The sequence below is a fragment of the Haliotis rubra genome, unplaced genomic scaffold, assembly GCF_003918875.1.
Source record: "Haliotis rubra isolate DU_JTF1 unplaced genomic scaffold, ASM391887v1 Scf473, whole genome shotgun sequence".
NCBI lineage: Eukaryota > Metazoa > Mollusca > Gastropoda > Lepetellida > Haliotidae > Haliotis > Haliotis rubra.
The window spans coordinates 180,158-196,337 of NW_025767161.1; the positions used below are offsets into that span (position 1 = coordinate 180,158).

At 36.7% G+C, this 16,180-nt stretch overlaps 1 protein-coding gene across 7 annotated transcripts in view; it reads left to right on the forward strand.

The window, feature by feature from the left end:
* The window catches only part of LOC124290745 (dual specificity protein phosphatase CDC14AB-like), a 41,477-nt gene that overhangs the window by 5,344 nt on the left and 19,953 nt on the right, over positions 1-16,180 (forward strand). For 6 of the 7 annotated variants that reach the window (XM_046727551.1, XM_046727553.1, XM_046727557.1 and 3 more), the window contains exons 4-8: positions 3,368-3,460; positions 9,015-9,094; positions 14,702-14,768; positions 15,587-15,649; positions 16,087-16,174. In XM_046727551.1, coding sequence (XP_046583507.1) covers positions 3,368-3,460; positions 9,015-9,094; positions 14,702-14,768; positions 15,587-15,649; positions 16,087-16,174 — 391 coding nt within the window. The remainder of the gene's footprint in view (positions 1-3,367; positions 3,461-9,014; positions 9,095-14,701; positions 14,769-15,586; positions 15,650-16,086; positions 16,175-16,180) is intronic. The other variant, XM_046727552.1, reaches the window with a different exon arrangement.

A 16,180-nucleotide genomic window follows, 5' to 3' on the forward strand; every position in this document is an offset into this window, starting at 1 on the left:
TTTTATTCAGCTCTTTAAAATAGTTTACTGTAAGCATGTTGTGGTTGAATGTGTGCACGCATGCCTGTAAGTCAGGAGTTGTCTGTGTGTTGTCAACATGGTGAATACAGTGTTATGGTAATATGGTTGTCCCTTTACATTTCTGAATATTTATTGTTGAAAAACACATGTAAAATGCAAATGATCTGGGTTGAACTGAAATAGCTGTAAAGAAATTTTTTCTTTGAAAAAATGCATGGATTAACATTAACAATTCATTGTTATGATAGACTTTCACATGTCTCTAAGGTAATAATTAATAGTTAAAGTGATAATTTCTAAAACAATATATAACAGACTGGTATCCTTGACTTGCCCGTTTAAAGGATAGAATTACTATACATGCATGGGCTCAGCATGCAGTGCAGCCTTGGAGGGAGGCCATTATGACTATTCTTAATATTTTGTTTGTATTCACCTTTGTGACTTTATGGGCTGGACCTAGGCTTAAGAATTACTTGACAACGAGCACCACAGTTTATTACATTAAATTATACACCAGCTTGTTTAAAATCATGGTCATATACTTGATGCACATGACTAGTCTTTGCAGTTACTGTTACAAGTTCTACTATTATAATATGCCACACGTATAAAACATTAATTGCATGTACATGGTGTAAGATATACTGGCATGTTGCCCAGTTCCACAGTTGGCAAGATTCTGGTGTTGACCCATGTCACCAACATGACTCATAGCCGGGGGTATATATATCCCAGTGTTTGAAATTAAATTGGCCTGTGGGGTCCTCGGTGTAGCTGTCAGTTTCAGCAAGATTTCAGATTTGTTAATTTTCTAGGACATACACTGGTTGTCAACCAAAATGTGTGAGATTTGTTCATTTATTTATTGATATAGCGGAATGTCCTATAAAAAAATGCTGGATTTTGAAAAAAAAATAATCAGGGTTAGGGTTTAAAAGTTTTGAAAGTGAATGACCTTGAAAAAGCCTTGAATGTTGTCTTTGCATATCTGTATGAAGTTTTGTACAAACAGGTTTAATGTTGAAGTACAAGAATTGTATATTTTTTAACGGAAGGTTTTACTTCTAGAGTAGTCCCAGACTTTGACAAGCAACTAAAAAGCAAGATCTAATACCTAGGCTTGAGACCTTTTTATCAATGTAATTTTAAGAAAGCTTTTTATTTATTGGCTTGTTAATTTGTCAACTTGTAACTATTTCTGTGAAAAAAGGGTGCAAAGTTACTCTCTTTTGTGTGCAGATACTGAAATAAGCCGGTAAAGGTCATTCTGATTGTGTTCATTAAATAGCCAAGAAAGGCAAGTGACCAATGCTTGTTTCGCTGAAACCACTGAAGTAGACTGGTTTGGCTGGAAACGTAGTTCTGTCTGAGTGTAAGATTGTAATGCAAGCACAGATGTATGAATCCATGCATTCAAGAGCAATAACATCACTTATCTATAGCCTAATGTAATGGTTATGAGTTCAGATATTAATGAGATTAATAATATGTTTTTCTGAATATGAATAAAAGTTTAGTATGTATGATTTGAGAGTTTACCAGAAAATGATCACCATGCATGATATATATTTGTAGCTTTTATGAAGTATGTCATGTGATTAAAATATGTTAAATAGTTGAAAAGAAATACACAGTATATATACAATAATTTAGATCTCCTGATATTCTGAAATGGTAAAATGGCACAGGGTGCCTTTGTAGTTGTCAGTGGTCTGACTGTGTACAGGTCACGTCTGTTATGGTTATCTGCAGAATTCAGCATAGAACAAAAAAGTCGAGACAGAAAACCCATTTTTCTTCAGTTACTTGAATTATCATTAATCATAGAGAAGTTGAGTTTTGTTAGAGACAAGAACAGTATGTTACCTGTTTACTTCTTCAGTGCTCTAAATTGAGAGTGGTGCTGAAATTTTTAGTGTCTTTACCTAAGGTACTTGAATCATAGAACCCTCTTCAACCTTTAACATTGAGGTTATGCTATGCGTACAAGTATTTTGTCAAAACATGGTTTCACACCATTAGTCATTTCCAACTTGTCTTTCACTATTTTGGACAAGTGGCTAATGTAAAATAAAGTTCTAGCTTTGGGAAGGGAACAAGTGGATTTTCAGTGGTCTCGGGCTCTTCAACTAAGTGGCCTTGTCTAACCCAGCATAACTGTGATATATGTAATATACTGCGTAGCTGTTACAACCTTCTTCACCTGGCCAATCAGCTAACAGGACAGTCTGAACTGGACCTCAACACCCTGTTGACACTGGACTTTATGGCAGTATATTGACACAGCTCTCTAATGGCTTGCTGCCCCTGTTGCTCAGAACCATCATAGAAAACTAGGCTTTGGTTTGACCAGTATGTTAGTCTGTGTTTGAATAGGAGAAGCTCAGATTGTTGGTTTCCTGCTCGTGACATTATGAACATGATGAAAACAGTTTGAAATTACTGAGAACAAAGTTTTTAAGTTATAGGCATGGTTTTCAATTTAAAGGTTCTCTGCAACGACACCTTAACTGTTCCAAGTTGGAACATACAGATCAATACAGTTTATAAATTAACTGGAACTGAACTTTTGTTAGCCATGTTAGTTGTTTACTAAACAAGCGTGATGTCGGACTTACTTAGGTTCCTTCTAAAACTGTCCTTTCTTTTGAAACAGAGAAATATCAGAAAAGGAATTTTGACTTGAATCATTCAGCTGTGACCAAAAAAAGGAGAAAAGAAATATATAAGAATAATTTTATTATCATTAATCAAGATAAACCTGTTCCACACCCAGGATATTGAGTACCTGAAAATATCCATGTGGCAAGAGAATGAAGATGCTCAGCAAGCAATAAGAGACACTGCTAGACCTGTTTCCCAATTCATATACTGCAAGAGATTTAACACACCACGTTAATCATTTTGGATGTGGTCACAACAAAATATGAAAGTCTATTAGGGAGGGTCATTATACATCATATTTGATGAGGGCGAAGTAACGGAGTGGACATTTTATAATAAAATATGCACGCCTTTTGAATTTTTTATGTTTTGGGAGGGGTCATGCATTGGGAGGGGAGGGATCAATATGACAAACATTCAGGGAGGGACATTAATATTTTCAATGCATTAGTGCATAAAAAAACCCTGGGTCCCGATACAAAGCATTCATAGTGCTACGACATGTGTAAGCCTGAGGTAAACTGTAGAGTTACGACAGGTCGTAACGTTACGAATGCTTTGTGGATTGGGACCCTGGACACTGATTCATGAATAGTGATGGTTTAATAGTGTTGTAGTTACCATGGTGATAAGCAGGTTTATGTTGTATAACTGTTACAATGCTGTTCTTTGTTTTCAGTCGTTCTCCCTCGCCAAGAAGAAGATTGTACACTACACAAGCTTTGATGCCAGGAAAAGAGCCAATGCAGCATTTCTCATTGCATCCTATGCTGTAAGTAATGCATCATCATATGTAAGAACAGGGATAACAAAGAGGATTGTTCACCGTGAACAGTTCACATCAGAAATGGTCTTAAGCAACCCATGCTTGTCATAAGAGGTTGTGATGTTTGCCAACATTGTTGATGCATGTCATTCTCTGTTTTGTAGTTGGATGATGTCAATTACTTGATTGTCCGGTTTAGATTGTATTATTTACATTTGATTCCCCACATGGGTACAATGTGTGAAGCCCTTTTCTGGTATCCACTGCCGGGATATTGCTGGAATATTGCTAAAAGCTGTGTGAAACCAAACTCACTCACCATTATATACAGACCCTTATTATATAACTGGAATATTGTTGAGTAGTTTGGTTCATTGACCTGTTTACACAAGAGTAGCAATGTTGTGGTGCATATATGAAAGAAAACGCAAGATTACTGATACTCCATTAATTTCCATTCAGTACTCTAAATGGACTCTTAAAGGTCACATGCAACGTAAAACACAACTTTGCAGATTCTGATACCTTTCGGTATGGACTGACCGAAACAAATCATCAAAAATGCAAATTCAACTTATAAAGTTGAAAAATAACGCGATGAAAAAAAACATGCGAAATCGTAGTTCAAATGATTCACTAACTTTCCCCCAGAGCTTGGGGGAATTGAAGTGGTTTCAACAGCTGGGCTGCGCTCATAGCACATGCGCAGTGAAATAGGTTCGCGGAGCTTGGAAGCGGGTTGTCCGGTAAATATTCGGTGAAGGCTTTGGTGTGAGCTATTTTTCTACTGATTTGTTGATATTTCACAGGCCCGAGCTTTTTATATGTTATTACAGTAGATTACCAATTTAACTGTTTATATAATTTCATTTGTCTATCTCACCACACGTTCTTCTTACCGAGTCACTTTCTCAGTTCGATACTTAAAAGCAATGTCATTATTTAGCGTCGACCGAATTTCTAACTGTGATATAGATATGTCGTTGTCACAGACAAATCTCAATGTCTGTTTTATTGGCACCTATGTTGAAAAAGTTGAATGCAACTAGTAGATAAACGCTGTCTGCTAATGACAATATTCAATACACAATTTCAATCACTGACCACATGCAATTTGAACTTAACACCTATCAGGCTATACACCATAAACAAAGCGCATTGATTTATGGCCTGAGTTCGGTCTCCGTCACATTATGTAATGACACAGACAGGCAGGTGTGATACTTGTACACATGACATGTTATGATGTCTGTTGATTGCAAAATGTTATCCACAAAAAATGAGCATGTATTTACAAAACCCAACATCTCTATATATATATACACACACAATGAGCCGTGAGGGCATCTGCAAATGAACCAGCCGTTACACTTGAGTGCACACCCACCCGCTCTGACTGGGTTTGGTATCCCGGCTGCTTCGTTTCTTGGGAAGTAAACCCAAGTACAAAATATTGCACTTTTGATTTGCGATTGTACGCTTATAATTTTGTTTTTATGTTTTTTCATAACCAGCAATGTATATTATATGTCATGAATAAGTGATAACTGTGTTTTAATTATGTTTGATTATTTGGTTGCATGTGACCTTTAAGGTTTTCCAGTACTTGTATATTAAAAAAAATAAGGAGTACATACTCCTGATGTTGACAAATCATCTGGAGCGCTGACCACAGTTTCATTACAAGTTTAAGGATGTTATGTAGATGTTTTCCATACTTCAGTGCTTCCGATAACCTAAACTGCTAGTGCTAAAATAAAATTTTGAATTGCTTGTGTCCACATACACACAGTAAATTTGGAGAGTATCAACAGTAGCGCTGCGACAAACATACTGCATGGTGTATACAATATATACTGAGAGAAACAAATAAAGGAACACAGGACAATTCAAGTGTTTCTTTAATATTTTCCAGTTTTCATCACCAGCTTTGAATAGCTTTGTGGGAGGAAAGCTGAGAATACATAAGGGAACACGAAGTGGTGTCCCCTTAGTTGTTTTCCTCCGTATATATCATAAATATAGGGTAAAGATTATGAATATTTATTCCCGAGTGCAATAACATGTCAGCAGTTGATGTGTTATATATTATATCCAATAACATCAACATAAGTTCATCGCCACAATGCCGCCGGTAGCTTAATGTTTTGGTTAACGGTACCAGAAGGGGCCTTGGCAAACTGACACCAGTTGCACTACTGAACGGCCTGTATATATTTTATTTTGCATATCTAAGTTAATTAAAAATCACCCTTTGAAATTTGAAAAAAAGTGATACATGAAGGGGAATGCAGGCATTTTCCTTGACTTTCAAGAGCGGGTGTCCAGGGGACCCCCTCACTAAATGTTATGGGTCCTAGTATGATTTGAGCAGAGGCCCAGATAAGCTGCGTATCCGGGTAAAATACGCATAGAAAATTTCCAATTACGTATTGAAAAATAATTGTTGCGTACCAATTACGCATTTAAAATGTTAGATACGCAAAAAGTTTAAAACAAATGCGTACGGAATATATTTATAAAAATCGCTTGCGTAATGACAAAGACATCGATTGCTATCAAGTTGTACTGTTAGTATAGGACAAGTGTTGTACTGTCAGTATAGGATGAGTGATTTTTTATGAAATCATTTCCATTATATTTAACTTGGTTGACATAAGGCAGAACATACCTGCTTAGTAAACTTACTCAATGACATAATACTTAGGTGAGTAAAATGACTGAAATACGCACATATTTGAAAGCAGTGGGTAACGGAAAATGAAATACCCACTCAACATTCATAAGACCCACTCCAAAAAATTACAGTGGGTACAGTACCCACATGAGCTATATCTTATCTGGAGCTCTGAATTTGTGGGTCCTGTAAAGTATTGAAATGGTGTAGTGCATGTTCAGATAATTACTTCAGAGCCTGGACTGAATCAGTGGTCATGTGGACAGTGGTCATGACTGATGGATGAAATTACAGACCCAGATAACTACTGATGCACGCTGGGTATTTTCGTGCAGGTCTTTTGGGGTTTCTGCGTCCAGCTTCATAGTGATATTATTGTATGTGTGATTGTGATCCTGATCTGAAGCAGAAACATGTGGTATTGTAAACTAAACATACCCTGATTTTAAGTGTTCATCAACAAATTATGACCGGTCATATTAAACATGATTAATGTTTTATTTGAAATTGTTTTAGTATCAGTATGGATTCCATGTAAGAATACAGCTCTCCGCCAATGCAAGCTTTTTGTATGAGGCATAGGACTGCACGTTATTACCGGTTTACCGCAATACGCTTTTCTAACGATACGCCTTGACATTTTTTTTTGAGAACCAGTATATTGGGTAAGAATATATATGAAGTGTTTGTGATTATCTTTATGGTTTAAGTTAAATTCTACACATACTTTCATTCACAACAAATATTTCCCATTGTTATTCAATGACAAAACGGCATGCTGTAATACTATAAATTATATAAAAAATTAAGATAAAAGGCATGACTTTGCAACATAATTTTGAGATTGCTGTTATCAGAACCATAACACATATGTTTAGGGACTTATAATGTAGAAAATAGGATTGACATGCACAAAAGTTCCCAATACATCACAATACAGATCTATGACTGAATAGCAATATAGTGCGATACAATTCATTTGCCAATGCACAGCCCTAATGAGAAAAAAACCCATGCAACCAAAGAAACGTTTTTTCCAGAATACACTGTTTAATGAAAAAAGATATTGGCAAGGTAGATAGGTAAAGCGTGATTGAGGAAGTACAGGGATACTGTCATTTATGGAGATTTCATTCGAATACTCGTTTCCCAGTGTTACAATCAATATTCCACTTACGTCTGATAAGGTGAACACATTCGGATAGCAGGAAGTGAAATCCAATGTTTTGATCAGATCCATTCAGCCTAGCTGTTTGTTTGACATATGTGTATTTTTGGGGAAAACAGGTTTCCGAATTTCAAGGAGTGGATTTATCTCATCCTGATTTAACTTAAAACTGAAATTTCTGTTAAAAAACCCACAGAATAATTGTAATGATGCAATCATCCCTTGTTATTCTTTTCCCCTCACAATTCTAGCAGTCAGTATTCATCCCTCTTTCAGCTCTGGCTGAAAATACGTAACTTAAAGGTTCATTAATACTTAAGTTTTCTCTTAATATGGAAATATTTATTTTTAATCTTATGGATGACTATGTTTCAGTTAGTTACATTTATTTTATGTTGTTCTCTTTACTATCAAATGAATTGTATTAAGAAACAACAGTTTTGAGCATTCGGACAGTTTCTAGTACTGTATTTCTATGTGAACTGACCACAGCTTGACCTAATGGAATATCAAAGCTCTAAAGTTGATACCAATCAAGGGGCTTGTTTGTGGCTGGTTGTTTAACATTACCCTACTGGGACGTACATTCACTGTCAGACACAGGGCTGAAATCAGTCATTACACCTTGAAAACATCCATCTCATAATCGCTCATTAGTGTTTCTTAACCATGGCTTTATGAATACTTGACTTTCTGTATATGGGCTCAACTGAACTTGTCCTATATTTGAATCCTTTGAATGAAATATTGTCACATTTATGTCCTGAAAATAGCGATGGAAACTGCTTTTTGTTCTCTCATCCTGATTATGATGACATGTAATAAATCTCTTTAAGACGGACAATTTCTCCCGTCCTTAAAACTCAAGTAAGGGGGCAGCCTGTTCAGGACTGAAGCCAATTTCTCAGAAATTTCTGTCGATAGAAATACATGCAGCGGTTTGTAAAATCATGTTTCCTTGATGATGAAATTGGTTATTACAGCTGTTCGTTTTAGGATGAAGTATTAATAGATCATTTGCTCATTTCAATCTTTTTCCATATTTCTTTCTTCTCATAAACATGCTGAAGAACACCCTTAATGTTTCTTTTTTCTTTTCATTATTAATGATGTCTTAGTTGGCATTTAGGAATTGGATGTAATTTTGACAGGATTATCATGGATAAGTATATTATATATATGAATGGTGTATGTGTAAATTTCATTGTTGTACATTAATTTGTAGGGATGCCACGATACATTGATACTTTTTCTAAGATGATGCAATTACCGATACTTTCAAAACTGTATCGATATTTAGTTTTGAAAGTATCGGTTTAAATATGTTTATGTATCGTTTACTTTTTGCAATTGTATCATGTTTTTTGATGTTATGAGAGCTATTAATGATTAATTTTCATGCTCAAAGATGGGAAATTAGAACTTTTTAATCTCTGAGAACCAAAAATGTTGATCTTTTCATGAACAATTATAGAATATGAAATATTAATGTTCAAAATGTAACTAAATTTACGCAATAATGCCTCGAAAATAGGTATAGTGATACATATCAAATCATGACATGGGTATCATGATGCTGGTATCGTGATACGCATCGATTCCTGAAACTTATGTATCGTGACATCCCTATAAATTTGCATGTCATAATTGACGATTGATGTTGAATATTTTTCCGTGTTGAAACACTATGTTATGCAGCCATTCTCATCTTGCAGATCATATACCTGAAGAAGACACCAGAGGAGGCATACCGGCCACTTGTTGCAGGGTCTAACCCACCATTCTTACCGTTCAGGTGAGCTACAGTATTGAAGAAATCTGCATTAAATCTTTCTATGTCATTTCAACAAAGAATATTAATTCAATTCATACTTTCGTTTCAGTTTATTTGCAAGAAGTTGTATATTAGAATCGGATTTGGTTTAACATGATTACTATCATTATAACTGAAAAGAGAAATATTTAATTAGCGTCTCAGGGCTTGGAGCCAAATTAATGTATGTTTTACCTTAGAAAAATAGAAAAATTGTTATATGTGGAATTTTCATGTTTTGGTTCATGCACTTTTATAATTTGACATGTCCGAGAGTGTAATTGAACAAAATGGTTTTTTGGGGGTAAAAGTGGTCAATATAACAGATCATGGTTGAAATTCATGCACCTACACATCACAGTGATAATCAGATTTCTCCAGCTCATGTCTATAATGCACATTCTATTTTTGTAGAATTGCTGTTTTCACAATGATACGTTTGTGTTATTGTTCATGCAACTCATTATATCATGATATTTACTCCAGACATGGAAATACAATACTGTTTTCCGCGCACTGCGTAGAAAAGTACGTTTAGGCCAAGGGCCTTGAGTCAAGGACGAGTCAGTGATATATTCACTACCACTCAGCTATCAGTGCTGTACCTTGAGCTTGTAAACACCACTGGTTGTTGATGCTGAGTGTAACACACACCGTGATATAACCCCCATCACAAACAGCTGCCTTCACAATCTGCCTCACAGCAGTTGGCCCATGTAGTATTTCCCAATAGTAACCAGTTGGCGGGGAGCCAAGTGTTATTGTTGTAAGTGGGTCAAGGTGGGAGTGGCACATTCCTTGTGCACCCAGGTTGGTGATGGGTCCTGTTCGCTGTTGACACACAGGCTCAGCATCTGTGGCCTGATTAGAGATATCTTACATCCTTGTTGGATACAGCCAGGTCAGAATGAATAAATACCTTTCTGCTTGGTTGACAAGAGGGAGGCGTAGTCGTTCGGCTACATTCATATCGCGTTACAGTGCATGTTCATTGTAGTCATATAATCTGCAACCTGAACATGAAAGTCAAATGTGCTTAATTAAGTTAGTATCAAAAATTTAATATTTAGACACTCTAGATTTAAATACAAGAAGAGCAAATACCACAGGACTCATTTTGAACACTATTATGGTGTCAAAATCATTCATTTGGAACATAAAAGGAGAGTTCATGTGAACTTTTCTTGAATAGTTTTTTGTGCTATATATAGCATTCACTCCACATGTGTCAAGTATTTAGAGAATGTCAAGCATGGGTGCACCACCTGTTGTTGAGTGGTGTTCCCGACTTGCCTCACTATAAGGACATGATGCAGCCCTATTCATATCTGGTAAATTTGATCTTAGTGAAGTCATTCAGTCAAGTGGATCTCACTTAGAGTTATTTCATCATATTATTTACACTGAGTACACATAACACATAAGGGCGCAGAAATAGTTCTCCTTATTGTTTTTAAGCATTGTTTTTTAAAACTTCCTTAATTTTTAATCAGAACGTGAGCTTACTTTTACAGCAATTACCATGCTCACTAGAAATATTACAAACAAACAAAAAAGACAAAAAACCTCCGTTTTCAAAGCTTATATACTGGAAATTTGCTTTTGGTGAGTGCTCCAGCTGATGCAGTAACGCATCATGAATTTAATACAGAACACATCCACATGGTATTCAGCATTTCCCAGCCACACACAATGTGAACTCGCTCATCAGCAGATGCAGGCTCCGGAGTTAATTGTGCCACTGCCAAGCATGTGTATGTCATCTGTAGTGGATGGATGCAACAGGTGGCCAGATGTAGTTAGCTACTGGATTATTATCTGTTTTCACATCTGGGTTGGGATAATGTGTATCAGGCCATAGTAACAGTATCGGGCTTAATTGAAGTTATCCCCAGTGTGTCATGAGCTTAAACAATCAAAAAGGTCAAAATAGTTTTGAGCAGTTAACCTTTTTGAGTGGCAGTTTTAGTCGAGTTTGACATGGAGTAGGAAAGTCAAGGGGTTCTTGTCATTACTCAGATGTTAAAATAAAATTGAGGGGACCACAGAGTCAAGTAGTGTAGAAGCCTACGCCGTAGATACAGGGGCTTAGTTTCAAGCACTGGTGTGTAATGTCACTTTTCATGTAGTGTGTAGAAAGTGTGGGTGGTATTGTAGAAGGCAGTCGCCATGATGATCAATATGACAACCATTACTACACCTACATACACCACTGCAGCTACATGTACTACTACATCTACATGTACAACTACATCTACATGTACTGCTACATCTACAGCTACATGTACAACCACATCTACATGTACTGCTACAGCTACATGTACAACTACATCTACAGGTACTACTACATCTACATGTACAACCACATCTACATGTACTGCTACATCAAGTGAAGGTCTACAACTACAGGTACTGTTACAACCACATGTCCAACTACAACTACAGGTACTGCTGCAACTACATCTACTACAGCTACATGTAATGCATCTACATGGACTACTACATCTACATGTACTGCTACAATAACGTATGTCCGCCCAGAGAGCGGAGAGTTCGATCCCCATCCGCGTCATACCAAAAGACGTTAAAATATGGTACTTGGTGGTCCTGGCCTGGCGCTCGGCATTAATGGGTAAAACAAGGACTGGTCAGCTCGGAGTCAGTATAATGTGTCTGAGTGGGGTATTCATGCTTCACTGTGGCATGGTATCTCAGTGAGCTAGCACTATAAAACCAGCTTAAGTCTGGGCTAGTTCAAGCAGCCACACATACACATACATGCACGTCGTCCTTATGAGTGAAATATTAAGTGCGACGTTTAACCCCATTTCACCTCACAATTACATATACTACTACAACTACAACTACATTTACTACTACAGCTACATGTAGTACACATGTACTACTACAACAACTACTTAACATGTTAGCACAAGGGGACAAGTAAGTTACTATGGGGCCTATCCCACAAAGTGATTGTAGCACCATGACAATCACAGATCAATGTTAAAGCATGATTATGCCCTTTCTGTGGAATGGACCATGTGCCCTGCAGTTCAGTGGTTGGCACTGTAAGCAGTTGAAACCAACCTTAATCAGCATTACCAGACAAGTGCCGGACCCCCAATGTGGTTGGTAATAGGTATCAGTGCTTAAGTGCAGTGTTGGACAGTAAAGAGAGTTCAGGGTCCTCAGTGTTTCAATTTAAGGAAAACAGAGGGCTTATCGTAACTCTCATGTTGTCAGGTGAAGATTTTCCCATAGGATTAGCAGGTATAAATGAATGCTAAAGGGAGAACTAGACCTGGGACCCTACTCATTAATAAATAAAACATATCATTTTCGCCTCATAGTTGGGATGTCACGATACAGAAGTTTCATTAATCGATATGTATCATGATACCCATTTCACGATTCGATACGTATCATGATACCTATTTTCGCGGCATTATTGCATTAAGTTAGTTACATTTTGAATATTAATGTTTCATATTTTTTAATTTTCCATGAAAAGATCAACATTTTTTATTCTCAGAGATTAAAAATTCTAATTTCCCATCTTTGTGCATTAAAAATAATCATTTATAACTCTCATAACATCAAAAAGCATGATGCAATTGCAAAATGTAAACGATACATAAACATATTTAACCGATACTTTCAAAACAAAATATCGATACAGTTTTGAATGTATCGATAATTGTATCATCTTAGAAAAAGTATCAATGTATCGATGTATCATGGCATCCCTGCCTCATAGTGTATTCATTCCAGCCCTATTATATAATACTTAGGAGAGATCGCATATTTCACTATGCCTCAGATATTTCCTGACAGGAGCCAAATTTACTTTATTGATATTTTTCAAACCTTAATAATGTCTAAATAACTACTAAAGCATTACCTTAATATTTTTCGAAATGAATACATATTGATTATCAGAGTTATATATACAGCAGGTTTGGGAATGGTTATACTGTCATGAGACATTTCAGTTATTGAACTGGGATTACATATCTAAGTAAGATCAGGTAAAGTTTGTGTCACGCTAGTTTGTAATTGTATATGTTACCTTTGTAATGATAAGCTTCCCACTGTATTGATCCTCATTAGTAGTGAGTTCAGTCCGTATATAACACGCTGATCACAATCAACTGTTGACAGCTGAGTCAAGTGTGACGCTACCACAATATGTCTTACGCAGTTGGTAATCTGAATCTGCTTACAAGCCTTTGACCGATTGATCCATGTCATTCCATAGCACCTGCTGAGCTTCTAGTGGTCCGGAGGTACTTGTCATCTTCATTCTTTTGGTCTGTTACCATAGATATTCTTCAAATGACAGTATTTATGGGTTTTTCAAACAGTTTGTTTTATGTCACTGTGAATTTAGCAAAATGTGTCCAAAAAAAAAACCCAACAAGATTTAGATGTATAGATATGAATATCACTCTTTTAACTAACTAAGGACCCTGGAAATGTTTCTGTATATTTTCAATTAATGAATATCTCAATCTTGTCAAAGAACCAGCATTTTTGGTGCATAGGTTGGGATTACATTTCCAACAATTGAGAATTGTACGTGTTGTTGGCAATTCATTTCCATGTAGTGACTAAATCTAACTAGACATTTAGACCTTGAACCTTAATCAGAACCTTCACCATATTAGTAAATTTGTCATTATTTGTGCTACCTGTTGCAAGATCGGAAAGTTTGAAACACTGGGCATGTTGACTTTGTTGTTCACAATCTCTGTTGTGATGTTTAAAATGATTCATTACTGGTGTGCTTAGATTCAAAGCAGTGACTAATTCATCGTGTGACTGATGCATCATATGGTCTATGTGGTGCATTGTGTGACTGATACATTGTGTGACTGATGCATCATGTGACTGCTGTATCATGTGACTGCTGTATCGTGTGACTGATACATCGTGTGACTGATGCATCATGTGACTGCTACATTGTGTGACTGATGCATCATATGGTCTATGCGGTGCATTGTCTGTCTGATACATCGTGTGACTGATGCATCACGTGACTGCTGTTACTGATGCATCGTGTGACTGATGCATTGTGTGACTGATGCATCGTGTGACTGATGCATTGTGTGACTGATACGTGTGACTGATGCATCGTGACTGATGCTTCATGTGACTGATGCATCGTGTGACTGATGCTTTATGTGACATGCATCGTGTGACTGATGCATCGTGTGACTGATGCATCGTGTGACTGATGCATCATGTGACTGATGCATCATGTGACTGATGCTTCATGTGACTGATGCATCGTGTGACTGATGCTTTATGTCACTGATGCATCGTGTGACTGATGCTTTATGTGACTGATGCATCGTGTGACTGTTGCTTTATGTGACTGATGCATCATGTGTCTCCCAGCAGCCTTTCCATGTGGACATGCTATATAACATTAGTCACATTGGTGATGGATGGACTCGTGACACTGCATTGAAGTTTGTCTTCAAGATTTGCCAGTCTTTTTTGTGAATATTTACAAAACAGCTACTGACCAGTAACTCAGCCAGATTTGTACCAAGTACTGATAACAGTTAATTTGTGTTGCAGGGATGCGTCCTTCGGAGCTTGTACCTACAACCTCACCCTCCTTGACTGTCTCCATGGGCTGAGCAAGGTAAACAGATGCTCAGTTACTGGCTGCACAGATTCAACAATTCATTTGAACAAATGAGACCACTTAAAATGAATATTACAGTATATTTTTTTTTATATACTTGCAAATAGAACTATAAATGTCAACCATTTTATGTTGTTTACTGGGAAAAATGCATTTTTTTAGCTTGTTTATCTTTGTTTTGAAACCTTTAGTGCTGTTATATATGAGTGTCTGGATGAATCATAGTTTCACTGTATTGTCTGCACAGAACAGTATGGGTTTCACTTTAACCATGAATGCACACTGTTATTGGCTTAATATGATTGATGAGTAAAATAACTGCATTATAACTCGGACACAGGCATCCTCGTACTTTTAACTATAATAGTTCAGGGCAAAGCTGTACTTTACTACACTATACATGGGGCTAGAGCGAACTGTATTTTACATATTGTTTCTGTTCAGAGTATTGCTTGTTGTACTTTTAGGTTTGACTCGGACGTGATTAATTGATTTGGAAATGAAGCCACTGATATTAATAATTCATGAAGCAGTAATGTCCCTACAGTATTAGGTCTACCTAGATTTTCTCTATTAGATTCTGGTTAGCTGTGTTGAGTTGTCTCAAAGAATTTCTTACGGAACTGTCACTTAGGGTCAAAATAAACAAGTAGCTTAAGTTGTAATTTTGTTTCATGTTTCAAATGTATATTGTCATGATTAGTGTTCTGTGTTAAAGGTTCACACAGCTTATCAGCTTATTAAGTCAGTCTGAACTGACTACTGCAGTTTCCTTTGTTGAATGCTCATTATGTATTTTCGTTTTTGTTTTCCAGGCTCTAGCTAATGGTTTTTTCAACTTTGACACATTTGATGTGGATGAGTATGAACACTATGAGGTGAGTAATGGTTGAGGCTGTTTCTGTCATTGTCGTTTCTAAGTTTTAAGGGAAAATGGAAACGTTAGTGGACTTTTATCATTTTGCCACCATTGGTACAACGCGACCATTTCGACCGTACAAGAAATGCAGTCTTGTTTATTCCATTTATTTAGATACTTTAGCATGTTCGATTATGTCTCATCCTATCCAGGTTACATGGATTCTTGTAAGTGACGTGTAGATTATTTGGAAATGTTTGTTATTGATTTCAGTTTTTGCCAAGAAAGTCGGAGGTATATTATGTAAAAAATATCCCCCCAATTTGCTGACAAATTCATTTGACAGTTTCTAAAAACTTCTTATTTCCTCCATGTCGATTCTGCTGCCATCAGTGCTGGATGAATGAGCGGAGTAGTGGCCCCTGTTACAATGTTAGTGTTGACCATTTCTTTCAGAAAGTAGAAAATGGTGACTTCAACTGGATCTTGCCAGGGAAGTACCTGGCATTCTGTGGACCTCACCCCAAGTCTAAAATAGAAAATGGTATGC